General features: G+C 34.9%; 2 protein-coding genes across 2 annotated transcripts in view; one reads left to right on the top strand and one right to left on the bottom strand.

The window, feature by feature from the left end:
* LOC139781836 (uncharacterized) overlaps positions 1 to 14,632 on the top strand; it is a 73,773-nt gene extending 59,141 nt beyond the window's left edge. Inside the window, exon 3 of the mRNA XM_071720730.1 lies at positions 14,025 to 14,632. Coding sequence (XP_071576831.1) covers positions 14,025 to 14,512 — 488 coding nt within the window. The 3' untranslated portion in view covers positions 14,513 to 14,632. The remainder of the gene's footprint in view (positions 1 to 14,024) is intronic.
* LOC139781839 (uncharacterized) lies at positions 11,506 to 14,127 on the bottom strand. The gene is made up of 4 exons (XM_071720733.1): positions 14,000 to 14,127; positions 12,398 to 12,630; positions 11,858 to 12,143; positions 11,506 to 11,674 (listed from the first exon to the last, which is right to left on the bottom strand). The coding sequence occupies exons 2-4, from the start codon at positions 12,614 to 12,616 to the stop codon at positions 11,511 to 11,513; spliced, it is 669 nt and encodes a 222-aa protein (XP_071576834.1). The 5' UTR covers positions 12,617 to 12,630; positions 14,000 to 14,127; the 3' UTR covers positions 11,506 to 11,510.
* Positions 14,633 to 15,033: the final 401 nt, after the last annotated feature.

Raw genomic sequence — 15,033 nt, 5'->3', positions numbered from 1 at the left:
TCTTTCCTGTACCGTTTCTATTTTTTCTCTTTCTTTCCATCCCCATATTTCTGATACATACATTCCTACACTTGCTATCAGTGAATCGAAAAGCTTTATTCTTCTCCTCTAGTCGCCTCCAAATATCCTTTTTCCGATTCCTCACACCTGTCTCATTGCTACTGTGGCCTTCCTAACTCTCTCTCTCTCTCTCTCTCTCTTATGTGTACCTCATGTCCACCGTTCCTTTGGAATCCTAGGTAGCAGAACTTTTTTACTTCTTCTATGCTTTCTCCTTTCCATTTCCAATTTACTTCCTTGAGTCTACCTCCTCCTTTCTTGAACCTCATTACTTTTGTTTTTCCTATATTTACTGTTAGCCTCCTCTTATCGAAGTATTTTTCCAGTCTTTTTAATATTTGTTTCATTTTTTCTTCCTCCTCTGCTATTGCTACCACGTCGTCGGCATATGCCAGCGTCTAGAATTTTGTGTTTCCTATGACCTACGCCTCCTTCCTGTCCTTTCCTCATTATCCTCTCCATGTCCGCTATTAACAGTATAAAAAGCAGCGCGCTCAACAGGCACCCTTGCCTTACTCCTTTGACCATCCAAAAACAGGGTTCTTTTTCGCCATTAATTCTTATCACGTTTCTCGTTTCTCTATATAGCTCTTCTATCCTAATTCTTAGACGCACGCTTATTTTTCTTTTCTTCATTACTCTCCATAAAATTTTCCTGTCTACCGAATCGAACGCTGCTTTCAGGTCTATAAACGTTGCCACTAGCTTCCCTTTTTCTTTATTGATCGCTCTCCTGATCACATAGTTCAATGCATATATATTTTCTATCGTTCCTTTTTCTTTCCTAAATCCCGTCTGTGTCTCAGGCACGGTCTTATATACAGGTCTGGAAACTTTAGTGGTGAGGGTAGGTCGCTTAGTGAAGCCGTTTTTAAGTTCTCTAATAGCCACTAGAGTCGTTGCGATCGATGTTCGCGCGGTAGCGAGGGACGCCGGAGGCCGGGAGGGGGGATATCTGTCATATGAAATTTGGCGGAGTGGTTTTGTGTCAACCTCGTAGTCTCGACATTATGGGTTCGAATCTCCGTCCTCTTAAGTTTTTTTTTTAATTCTTTCACAAAGCAATGTGATAAATAATAATGCTTTAAATAATTTAAGACTATAAATTAATGAAATATGTATATAAAATAAATACAAAATTAATAACAATTAACCCTTAAATGCCACACCTCTCAAGAATTTCGTAAATGACACATGGGGTCTAAAAGACCCCAGCATGAAAAATGTCTCCTTACTTATTAATTTTTTGATATTTAGTTATGAAAATTATTTTCAATGTTGTTCAAGGCTTAGAAAAGAGAATAAAATGCTTATATTGTTAAAATTTCAATTTCAACATAGTATAAAAAATTAAGATCGCCAACAGTTAAAATGTTGGCTCCAAAATCAAAAAAATAAAAAATAATAAATAAATAAATATGAGCTCCATATTTGGCGGGAACATTTAAAAATATATCATTCTAAAGGGTCTGGGGTCCGCTGGACCCCGGGTGGCATTTAAGGGTTAAGGGAAACCGCGTCTTGTCGCAAATACTTGTTAAATTATTTTGTTATTACAAGAACATGATTCCCTAAAAATTTGGAGAGAATCGCTCTTTGCTGTCGGTCGCTGCAGAATAAATTATTAATAAAACATTAATAATAATTAAGGGAAACCGCGTCTTGTCGCAAATACTTGCTAAATCGTTTTGTTATCACAAGAACGTGATTCCCCAAAAATTTGGAGAGAATCGCTCTTTGCTATCGATCGCTGCAGAATAAATTATTAATAAAAAATTAATAATAATTAAGGGAAACCGCGTCTTGTCGCAAATACTTGCTAAATCGTTTTGTTATTACAAGAACGTGATTCCCTAAAAATTTGGAAAGAATCGCTATTTGCTATATTCTACAGTTATTTATCGAATAATCAATAACAATTAAAACATATTGTTATATCAAATCGATGAAAAAACAGTTTAAATATTGTTAAAAAATATATATATAGATATATTTAATCTTTATTAATTAATTATATCTCAAAAAGCCCAGTGGCCGATAATAATTAGCCTACGATACGTTCGTACCCCCCGAGGAACCCACATGACATTTGGCCCTTCCGCGAGACGTTTCGTTGCTAGCGCCCGCTGCTAGCTTCAGCTACATCCGGGTTCTCGGGTTATGTTCATCTGCGGACTTCGATGACAGCGACGAGTAGTGGCTATGCTAGAAACTAAATGCATCCTCGATAAGCGACCATACCCCCACCACTAGAATTAGAGGTAGTCTCCAGATCTGTACGTAAGATCGTGGTCTCAGGTATCAACTTTATCTCGTCAACTTCTCTTTCTAATCTTTTTGCTAAAATGGCCGCGTATATTTTATAGCTTGTGTTCATCAGTGTTACTCCTCTGTAGTCTTCCGCTTTCTTTCCTTCCCCTTTCTTTACTATCGGTACAATTATTCCTTCCTTCCAGTCCTCTACCATTTCTCCTGTTCTCCATACGGTATCACACACCTTCTATATCGCTTCCTTTATTCTTTCACCTCCATGTATCCATACTTCATTTGGTATCCCATCTGCTTCTGTCGCCTTTTTTTCTTTCATTTCGACGATCACTTCTTCTATCTTCTCCCTCTTTATTCCTTCCTGTTCTTTGCTGTCGTTCTTTCTCTCCCGTCTTATTTCTTCTTTTATCTCTTGTCTTTTTCTCACACCTCCAAGTAAATTCATAAAATGCTCGCTCCATTGCACTTCGGTTATTTCCTCATTTGTTTCTTTTCTTCTTTTTCTTTCTCTGTTTATGAATTTCTATTCCTCTTTTTCGAGCGAGCGTGGCGTAGCAGACAGCGCACTGGTCTACTAAACCAAAGATCTCAGGTTCGAATCCAGTCCTGGTAGAACCAAAATAAATAAATTGTATTGCTTGTCTCTCCTCCTCGACGAAATGGCAGCCCGTCAGGAGTATCCCTTATTGCCTCAAAACCCCCTCTACCTTGCCGTTCGGATTCGACGTTAAACTGTAGGTCCCATGTGCTTGTATACAACCTGCGTGCGCACCACGAGCACATGACTTTGGGGGAGGCCTAGGTCCGACTCGAACTGTTGCGCCATTGAAATGAAATGAAATACCTCTTTTTCATTTCTCGCTTCTCTCGCTTCTTTCATTATTCGTTCCTTATCAGTCTCTTTTTTCTTTTATCTTTTCTCTATACTCTTTTTTCTTTTTTATGTATTCTGCTTTGTCTCCACCTTCTCTTCTCCACTTTCTTAGTTTTTTTCTTGCTTCTTTTCTTAGCTTTGTGCATTGTTTATCCCACCATCTATTTTTTCTTCTCGAACTCTGATCGGTTCTTATTTCTTTCCAGCTTGCTGCTAGGTTTACCGCTTCCTTTATTCTTTCCATGCTCTCTTCTGCGTTTGTTCCGTTTAATTTTGTCTCCTTAATTCTCTCTCTGTATCTCTCTGCTTCCTCTTTAGACCAGTCCATTACTTTTTTTACTTTCTTCTTTTCACTTCTTCTTTTTTTTATTTTTTCGCCAATTTTTATTATTATGAACTGATGATCCGAATCTATTGCGTCTCCTATTTTTACTTCCTCCATTCTCTCCCATAGCTCTTGGTTTCCTATTACGTAGTCTATTACAGTTTCACCTCTTCCTCCTGTAAATGTGAACTCTCCTTCTTTGTCTCCTTTAGCTCCATTCATTATTCCAAGCCCTTCTTCTTCTAGAAACTCTATCAGCTTTCTTCCTTCTGCATTTATTTCTTTGTCTTTCGATTTCCTTTTTTCACCGAAAATTTCCATTATACCTCCTTCTTCTCCTGTTCTTGCATTAAAGTCGCCTCCTATTATTATTTGCTCTCCTATTCCTCCTTCATTCGTGTATTCCTTTATCGTCTTTATTTTCTTTTCTATGTCGTTATTTACATATATACTGATAATCCTCCATTCTTCTTTTACCGTTTTTACTATTCTTTCTTCTTCTCTTTCTTCTTTTTCTTTAGCAGCGATCTCTTTCCTTACGCCAGTAATTATTCCTCCTCTCGCTCTTGCTTTCTTTTTTTCTCGTATCGCAGGCTGGCATTTCCATACATAGTTCTCTGACATTGTTTTTTTATTCTACTCAATTCTTTTTCTTCTATCCACATTTCTAATAGCGCTATTATATCCCATTTCTCTATTTCCAGAATTCTTCGCCTTTTCCTTTTAGCCCAGCTATGTTCCAGAATCATACTGTTATTATACGTTCTGTCTCTCGTTCATCTCCTCCTTCTCTCTTTCGTCTTTTTTGTCTTTTTTCTTCTTCCTCCTTTTTCTTCCTCTCCTCTCTCCTTCCTCTTCACTTTCTCTTGCATTTCCAGCTCGCTGGCATCATCCTCTTGTGCGTACATGTCTCCCTTGTCCTTCCTCCTCCTGCCATTTTTCTCCATCATCCGCTGTCCAACCGCTTCTACTCCTTTACTCCCTATCTTGCTCCTCTTTATTCTCCCCGAAAATCTCTTCTTTCTTCCAGTTTTCCAGTACTTTCGCTCCATTTCATCTCACAGTTGTCCAACCATATTTTCTGATATCCTACCGTTTCCCTCCTTCCTTTTTTTCTCTCTGCCTTCGCTATATATATTCTAAAGCTGTTTTTGTATTTGCCTCTCTGTTACCGTAAGATCGCCGTCTATGAAGATCCTGCATTCTCTTCCAAGCTCCTTTTTCGCTATTATTTCTCTCTTAACTTCCCAGCTATTCAATTTTACCAGGTTCATTTTGTACTCCCCACGTCCGATTTCATACACTTTCTCGACTTCCAACCTCTTCTTGGCGATTTTTTCCAGTAGCTTCACCGTCTTCTCTTTTCCTTCGTTTCCTTTTTCTAACTTCGCTCCTTTTATAACTATGTTGTTTTTTCTTCTCCGATATGTGGATAACACGTGGATATCTAATGGATATCTTTGATACACAGTTGGATTTATGTTAAATATAACATAAATCACATGTCCCAAACGGTCCACTCAAATTTTTGTGTTAATTTAACATAATTAATGTAAATATGTCAAATTATGACACAAATATTATGTCCATAATTTAGCACAAAATAAACAAAAGTTTGTGAACAAAAATTTTATGTACAACAAACATCTGTATAATGTTAAATATAAATGAAAAGAATATTTTTTTAACAAAACTATATTATTTTTATGTTAATCTTACGATTACATGTAATGTGTGTTATTTTAACATTTGATTTACTTAAATATGAATTTAACACAAATAAATCAGATAACATAATCAAAATTAGTTAAATTAACACATAAATATATTACATTTTTAACACAAAAATTTTAACAAAGACCTTTTTTAACAAAAATACAAAAAATTTTTTACTGTGTAGATATTTTGTGGACATGGATATGTGGATACCCAGGTAGCAAGACTCGTCATTTTGACGTCAATTGACGTCAAAAGTCTGTCATTTTGACGTCTTTTGACGTCATTTGACGTCAAAATGACGAGTGCTTGCTACCTGGGTAACACGTGGACATGTAATGGATATCCCTGCTGGTTATTTGAGAGATATAGATATTTTTACATCTATTAGATATCTATTAAATATCCATAATAGATATGGACGTCATATGGATGTCGCAGGCTTTTTGCGAAATCAGCCTTTTTGCAAAAAGGCTAGCCTGTTTGCAAAAAGCCGCCTGTTTGCAAAAAGCCGCCTTTTTGCGAAAGCATTTATTAGTTCTCAATAAGACTGACACACTTTAGACTTTTTGCAAAAAGCCTAACTAGCACCAGCCTCATTGGTTAATGATGCACGTTCTGCAATATGGCTAACAAGACGTCTAGCCTTTTTGCATACAGCCTAAAATCCCTAGTCTGATTGACGAAGGCGCTGCTACGTTTGCTATACTAGTTTGACAAAGCCCTCCCGCTCACGTGCGCTCACGCATGTAAGCCCCCCTGCACTCCTCCATGCATGTGCTTTATAATTTTGCTTTACAATTTAGCATGTACTTTAAGTTATAAAGCGAGGTCCACGCTGCCTACCGGCGGAGGTGGGTGCGGGAGGGGGGGCCGAATGCCCCCCTTGCACCCCACGCGCGCGCGCGCGCGCGCGCGCGCGTGTGTGTGTGTGTGTGTGTGTGTGTGTGTGTGTGTGTGTGTGTGTGTGTGTGTGTGTGTGTGTGTGTGTGTGAGTGAGTGACGCGCTTTAAAAGTATTTAAGTGTTTAAAGCGCGTCAACTAACCTATGTAGGTTAGTGACGCGCTTTAACAGTATTTAACTGTTTAAAACGCGTCAACTAATCTATGTAGGTTAGTGACGCGCTTTAAAAGTATTTAACTGTTTAAAGCGCGTCAACTAACCTATGTAGGTTGGTGACGCGCTTTAAAAGTATTTAACTGTTTAAAGCGCGTCAACTAATCTATGTAGGTTAGTGACGCGCTTTAAAAGTATTTAACTGTTTAAAGCGCGTCAACTAACCTATGTAGGTTGGTGACGCGCTTTAAAAGTATTTAACTGTTTAAAGCGCGTCAACTAACCTATGTAGGTTAGTGACGCGCTTTAAAAGTATTTAACTGTTTAAAGCGCGTCAACTAACCTATGTAGGTTAGTGACGCGCTTTAAAAGTATTTAACTGTTTAAAGCGCGTCAACTAACCTATGTAGGTTAGTGACGCGCTTTAAAAGTATTTAACTGTTTAAAGCGCGTCAACTAACCTATGTAGGTTAGTGACGCGCTTTAAAAGTATTTAACTGTTTAAAGCGCGTCACTAACCTACATAGGTTAGTTGACGCGCTTTAAACAGTTAAATACTTTTAAAGCGCGTCACTACCCACCTCCGCCGGTAGGCAGCGTGGACCTCGCTTTATAACTTAAAATACATGCAAGTTATGCAGAACGCGTCGTGGACGTTTCTGAAATGCACACATCGCGTTGTGGATAATAAAAACGCCCACACACCGAAAAAATATCTTATTTCGGTATTTGGATGATCAGCACCGTCCACAACGCGTTGTGGATGTTTTTTTCGCTCACTGAGCGATTTCGGTGTTTGGGGGTAACACACACACACACACACACAACCTGATTCCTGTCAACTTTAACGTTTAATATCTCGCGTCGCGGGGCAGAGCGACACTTTTTTCTGCCAGATTCTTTCGTTTCGTGCAAAAACACGTCGATTGAGCATAATTTCATCGATATTTGAGGTGAGGCCCCTAAACTGTATAATTACCAAAACAATATTTCGTCAATCGGACGAGATTTTAGGCTGTATGCAAAAAGGCTAGACGTCTTGTTAGCCACATTGCAGAACGTGCATCATTAACCAATGAGGCTGGTGCTAGTTAGGCTTTTTACAAAAAGTCTAAAGTGTGTCAGTCTTATTGAGAACTAATGAATGCTTTCGCAAAAAGGCGGCTTTTTGCAAACAGGCTAGCCTTTTTGCAAAAAGGCTGATTTCGCAAAAGGGCTGCGACATGGATATGTAGATATCCAAAATATATATTAGATATTTTGTTCTGTATGGGTTCTTATAGGATATCGCTGGTCGTTTATCGGTCATCACGTTCAGTGTATGTACAAGGGCTATTACAAAGAAGTTTTAGAATTATTTTAATAAACTATCAACAATCTATATATATAAGTACCGTCTTCTGTCTGTATGACCGCGAACTACTTATTCGTTAGTGGACCGAATTTTTACCAAAAATATATAAAATATGGGTAGAATTTTCCGGGGAGTGCCATGATGTGTATAGTTTTTCGTTACCGATTTTCTGGAAACCGGTTTTTCTAATTTTTCTAATTTTTCGGGAAATAATTGACCGAATCTCAAAGAATTATGAAACAGGGATAGAATTTTCTGGGGAGTGCTATAAAGTGTATAATTTTTCGTTACCGATCTTTTTGGAAGCCGGTACTGAAATTTTTCAAATTTTTCGGGAATTAATTGACCGAATCTCAAAGAAATGTATATGAAGTAGGGGTAGAATTTTCCGGGGAGTGCCATAAAATGTATAATTTTTCGTTACCGATCTTTTTAAAAACCGAAATTTTTCCAATTTTTCGGGAATTAATTGACCGAATCTTAAAGAATAATATATGAAATAGGGGTAGAAAGAACTAAAGAATGTAATAGAATTAGAAAAATTGCTAATAATAAAGGGGTTGCCGATTTTTGTTCAAAAAATGTACGTGATTGCTCCAATTTCCGCAAATTGTCTGTCTGTGACCGAATCTCAAAGAATTATACATGAAGTAGGGGTAGAATTTTCCGGGGATATTGCCATAAAGTGTATAATTTTTTGTTACCGATCTTTTTGGAAACCGGTTACGAAATTTTTACAATTTCTCGGGAAATAACAATTAGTTCGCGGTCAGAGAGACAGACAAACAGACGTTAGGTACTTATATATATAGACAGAGGTAGAAAGAACTAAAGAATGTTATAGAATTAGAAAAATTGCTAATAGTAAAGGGGTTTCCGATTTCTATTTAAAAAAAAAAATGTACGTGATTGCTCCGATTTCAGCAAACTTTGAGATATCAAACTGAATTTTTTTTATGGATAATTTTTCGTTACCGATTTTTTGGAAACCGGTTAGGAAATTATTCAAATTTCGAGAAATATTAAGTATTAATTGACCGATTTTCTTGAACCCAGTGCCAAAATTTTTTAAATTTTTGGAGGATAAGTTTAATTTTTCATTAATGGATAATTTTTTATTAATGGATCGATTTTCTTGAAACTAGTGCCAAAATTTTTCTAATTTTTTGTTGGTAATTTTAATGAAACTGGTACCAAAAGCAGGGCTGGTAAAATGCTTTTTGAATTGCATTTAAAATGTTAAATGTAAAATACTTTAAAAAATGTATTTAAAATGCAAAATGTAAAATAGGTTTTTCGAATCAATTTTAAATGTAAATTGGTAAATAGGTATTTTAAATGGTTTTCAAATGCAAAATGGTTTTTCCTAATAAATTCACTTTATTTGGGTATATAATCTATAAACAGGAAAAAATAAAGTTATTTCTAAAAGTTTTAGCTAGAAATTTTATCTTTTAAAACTTTCGCCGAAATTTGACGGAAAAAAATCAGTGTTACAGTAGAAAATTTTTAATTTTTCATATTACATCCCTTAGCAAATGAATCTTAATTATATTTCTACTATATAATATATTATATATTATATATTATATAATATATTGTAAAAGATAATTAAAATGTAATAACTAATAAGATTATATTTATGAATTTATGCATATAATCCTCGCCAAGAGAAGGTTGGTCTAGAATTCGAAAAGAATCCTTGCGTAAGCCAAGAATAGATTTTGTAATATATATGTATATATCAATATATAATATATCTTGTATATATTCATATATATTCATATATTTGTAATATTTATCGTAGAAAGCTAGAACGATGAAACTTCTTCACGAAATAAAGATGGTAAAAATAGGCAAAATAGATATATTATATCTCCGAAGTCCGAAACATTCAGATAGCTGCATATTCATATGTATTCACATAATACAGCAATTCTGATCCTATATTCATACATTTTATAAATTTATTTATTAAGCCCGCTGTTTGATTTTAGCAGTAATTGTTTTTCAAAGGTATCATCGTGCATGCTTCGACGATTGGGACGCATAATCATACCTCCATAAGAAAACAAGCGTTCTACTGGCGCAGACGACGGGAGCGCAGTATTATATTTTATAAAAATTTCTTTAATCGTAGGAAATGCATTAATCGAGTCTAAATCTGTATCTTCACTTTGCAAATACTGCAGACATTGCAGTTCAATCGTATTTTTAACGGAGGTGTTTGCAACACTTTCATCCGAAGATGATCCCCCTTCAAAGGCAAAAAAGCTTCCACTGCATGTGGCTTCGGTTTCGGATACATTCGTTAAATTTAAATCGTTTCGAGTTTTTGACATACGGATTAGTGAAGATTCAGCTTCATTAACAAGCAATTCTTTAACGTAATTTCTTTTTTCTTTTGGTACCCAACGTAGCTTAAAGAAGGGATGGCTAACTGCTGCTAAAATAGCATCGTTTACTTGATAGGAAAAGTCGAAGTAATTACTGAATCTTTTGTTTAAGCCCTCTAACAGCACGACTACTAATTTTGCGCAATATTTTAAATGCCCGAGTTGTAGCTTTTGCAACTTCTTTTGCGTTTGCAACAGAACTGGTAAAAGTTCGCCATAAAAACAATTTTTTTCGCCTTGTAGCCTATCTAAAGCTTCCGCGATTGGTTTGACGCATTCAATGTATTCTGCTAAGAATTCCAAGTCAGTGTCCTTGAATTTTGGCAGGTCAAGTGCATCGCAAACACTACCAAGAAATTGTTTGACTGCAATAAGGTCATTTAAGCAATCAAAGGTTGAGTTCCAACGAGTGACACAGGGTGATGATGAGGCCTTTCCTGTGATAGCAAAATATGTCTCAGCAGCTTTAGGAGATCGAGATGTTAAATTCCATATGGCAAAGCATTTTCTAAAGGCAGAATGATGGGAACGAGTATAGCTTCCTCCACTGTTTCCAGATACGGATTTTGTTAATGCGGCTTTGATGTCCACTATGGCTATTAGACTTAGTGTATGACTCGCACAGCGCTGATGTACAGGTAGAAATATCTCAGATACGGAACCGGAGTCACCCGCAATTCCCTCAGTTATGCCTTGTATTTCTTGTGTAACGAAATCATCGTCTGAATCATCATTGTCGTTTTTATCCAAATCGATTGTTTTATTGTTCTGGCTGTCCTCGCTGAACATCGAAAAGGCTTTCACCATGTTTGACGCATTGTCCGTTGTTACTTTTACAATTTTGTTTGTGTCAAGTTTAAATTCACAATGTATATCGTGAATCATTTCAGCAATTCTGTCGTAAGAGTGCTTACCCTTAAACCTGCGACAAACCAAAGCCGCACTTTTCCTCTGAAAACTTGCGTTTATCTATAAAAAAAAACATACATTTAAATACAAAGATATTAACAAATTAATAAGAACTCGTTACACGAAAACATTTTTACTCATTTTTCTCTGAATCTAATCCACAAAATCATAGGGTAAACTCGGGTAAGATGGCCATACAGAAAAGATGGCCAAACGTTCTTTCAATCTAGCTCGCCATGTAACATCGAATGAACATAGATTGGCCATCTTTTCTGTATGGCCATCTTACCCGAGTTTACCCTATATAATCATACACAATGATAAATATAATTTCTAATAACACTTTATCTTCATCTTCAGTTAAAACTTGAATACGACAGATCGAAGTATTACGTATTGACAAATGACAAATAACTGCCGATACAACAAATTTCATAAAACTTCATGAAAGAACCATTACTCCTAACATAACAAATCAAACGTAGCTTTCAATTTGCATTATGCATTATTATAGGCAAAGATAATAGGTATAAACTTTACCCAGTGAGCAGTTATTCCAAGAAAACTTCTTTTCGATCAGCTGTAGTACATACGTACTTAGTTTGTCCCAAAGTATCTGTCAGGTGCTGTAGCATGGCTGTGTACTTGGTATCCACCCTTGATCGTAACATCTTTCTTGTCATTACGGTGACAGAATTTGTCAGTTTATTGACACCTGAGAGATTAATTCATCAACACAATATTAATAAAAATATGACTATATGAGAATATGAGCAATATATACCCCAACAATATAAATTAGATTAATTTATTACTAAAAAGTAAACAAATAAATTAATTAATAAATGCAAAATGCATTAATAAATAATTATGAATAATTGGTTAAGCGCTATATTACCACATATAAGGTTTTTAAACGCCTGATGTTCTACGATATCCATTAGAGACATTGTTTCCACAACGAAGGAAGTGATGAGATCATCTGCAACTTTTTGACTATTGCGAGAAAATGCGCTGCTCACGCTCAAAACCTGCCGCTGCTTCTTCTGTGTTGTAGTAATGCCACTAGTATCAGGTTCTCCAGGTTGTACATTATTATTATCGATGTTATAAGGCCTTTTTCGTGGATTCTTGGACTGCTTATTTTTATATTCCTTATATTTCTGTATGGAATGACCTTTCGTCTGCATACAAAGGAAAAACCATACTTTTACTGTTTTACAGTTTTACTTAATAGATCTACAGATTAATAATTAATAGATATATATAATTTATAAATATATATATATATATATATATATATACTATATACTTTGTATAATTTGTATTAGATTAATATAAAATTCTATTATTATATATACATATAATGTTAATAATATTATATATTTATATTAATGAAAATGATGCTAATGATGCTAAATGATGCAAAAATGCTTACCTTCAAGTGATTCAAAAAATTCGTGGTTGAACTGATTCGACCTTTTATTCTATGCTTACATGTTGTACATTCTCCTTGTACCTTTTCGGATTCGATCTGAATTATCTTGAAAAATGTCCCATCTAATATTAGGGGTATTGTTTTATCATTTAAATTAACGTTAATGTCATTCGCATTTTCGTTTTCTCCGATGTCATCAGCCTCTTGATTGCTTGTCATTTTCAACTGCAAAACTGTGGACACACCACACTACACTGACTACAGTGACTACACTGACTACACAGCCGATGCCGATAGTGCCAATTGCCGATACCCGATAAAGGTATCAAAGGTTAGAAAGAGACGGAGAGTGAGAGTTAACGTCCAAAAGATTACTAATTTTATGGGGATGGCTACTTTGGGGTTGAAAATTGGGTTTCATGGGGTACTATTGGTGCTCCTAATTAATGGGTGAGTTTGGAGAGAGGGGAATAGATTTTGAGCCCGCGCAAAGCGCGGGCGAAAAATCTAGTATTTCTGATATATTTCAAAAAGATTTCAGCCATTTCAATAATATTTCAGAAAGGTTGCAAATATTTTCAGTGACCTTTCAGCAAACTTTCTATAAAGTTTCAAGTGCAAGGACTTTTGCTGTTGAAGAACTGTCTCAGAGTTGTTGCAGAAATAATTTGCAATATTTATGAGATGATTCTTTCAGTAAACATTTCTGAAATATTTCTGATATATTTTTGTGCTGTATGGGAGAAGACACATGATCGACACCGAATTCGATTTGCTTCTTAATAACGACGAAAAAAGAACATGGACAGCCTTAAAAACAGTTACTTATAATAAATTTTCTTGAGAATTCTCGATCTCCAAATTTTGAGATTATGATTTAAAAAATGTTACATGTATTTCATATTATAAAAGTTGCTATGGCTCTTAAAGTACATTTTCTGCACTCACATCTTAATTTCTTTCCACAAAACTTGGAAGCTGTGAATGATGAACGTTTTCACAAAAACATCCAAAAAATAGAGAAACGTTTAATGGGGATCGAAGTCAATAACAAGTAGGATTAATTGACTGGTTACTGCTGAAGAAGATGAGTATAAAAGACAAGCAAAACGTACAAAACATTAAGTCTAGAATTCTGAATATATTAATTATAAAGGACATTTAAGCTTTTCATTCAATAAAAAAAATCCTACCGAAAAAATTGCGTTATTTATATATATATTTTTAATTCTACTTTTAAATACCTTTCCAACGATATGTAAAACATATCTTTAGTAGAATTTTTTTTTTTTAATTTTTTTTATAACCTCATAGAACTCCAAAGCTTTCAACCAAGTATAACTCAAAAAATGATGGTGACTTGAGTAAATTACGTTACTCAGAAGACTGAGCTGAATCACCCCCAGTAAAGAAAACTTGAAAAATTATGAAACGTATTGTACAGTGTAATCATTTAAACATCAAAAAGCTCAAAAGACTTTATTGATTTAAAATATATATTTAGTTTTCAAAGAATTTACATCGAACATCAATTACATCCATTTCCTTTATTCTAATATTAATTACTAATATTGAAATTAAAAAAAATGTTAACCTATATACCTATTCACTATTATTGTATGTCTAGTTGGACCATCGTCAGCGAGTAAACTGTCATCATCGTCACCTTCAGCAGTACATGATAGTGGTGGACATCAAACAGCGACCAACAACGTTTTGCAGTGGCCGAGTCCTCACACTGTACACGACATTCTGGCTAATAGTTGTAATGTACAGAACTCCTCGTCATCCTCTTCACCAACTTCATCACTATGTTCTACGATCAATAATAATCATCATCATCACAACCGTCATGAGAACAGTTCTGTTCACAACAATAATAACAACAGTAATAATGAAAATAACAATGATCATAGAATATCGAGTGGGTATCTTCACCACCATCATCCGCATCTGGCACATCATCAACAGTATTATGCCTCAGCACTCTATCATCATCATCATCATCATCATACAAATGCTGTGACGACAGCCAGCATATCATCTACGCTCTCTGTACAATCCATTATGTTGCAGTCAGGAACAACAAGCCAGCCAGCCAGCCCTTGCAATTAGATGAAATGATATATATTATTTTATGCATCAGAAATAATAGATAATCAAATAATCAGTGTTTTTATTTTCTGTATGCAAATGAATTTCTTAAATATATTTTTACGCATTATAGTATTAGAATGAGGCTTTTTACATTAAAATATAGTTTAAGTAAAAATGATAAGTGATACATACTTCATTGTCACCGGTATTTTACAATGATAAAAAATGTAGTTAATTGAATTTTTTCTTGTTACCTATGGATGTTATGATTGAATATTAATATAATAATTAAAATATAAACAAACTTTTGCATAAACTTTTTGATGAAATAACCAGCAAAAGTAGTATAAATTGGTACTTATAATTACAAAGAATTTAGTAAATAAACAAACAAACAAATATAATTAGCAGGTATAAAAATTTATTTTAAAAAAATTACGCTTTCTGAATATAATCTTTTTTATAAAAATACATTTATTTATTATATATCAAAAGGCTCGCAAGATTAAAAATAAATCAAAGAGAAAGGAGCATCGAGC

This window comes from Temnothorax nylanderi, unplaced genomic scaffold (assembly GCF_030848795.1).
Source record: "Temnothorax nylanderi isolate EJ_2023f unplaced genomic scaffold, tnyl_v1.0 TNYL_tig0367_pilon, whole genome shotgun sequence".
NCBI classification, from domain to species: Eukaryota; Metazoa; Arthropoda; class Insecta; order Hymenoptera; family Formicidae; genus Temnothorax; species Temnothorax nylanderi.
Note: the sequence above shows the minus strand (reverse complement) of the source record. Positions and strands in the feature narration are given on the sequence as shown.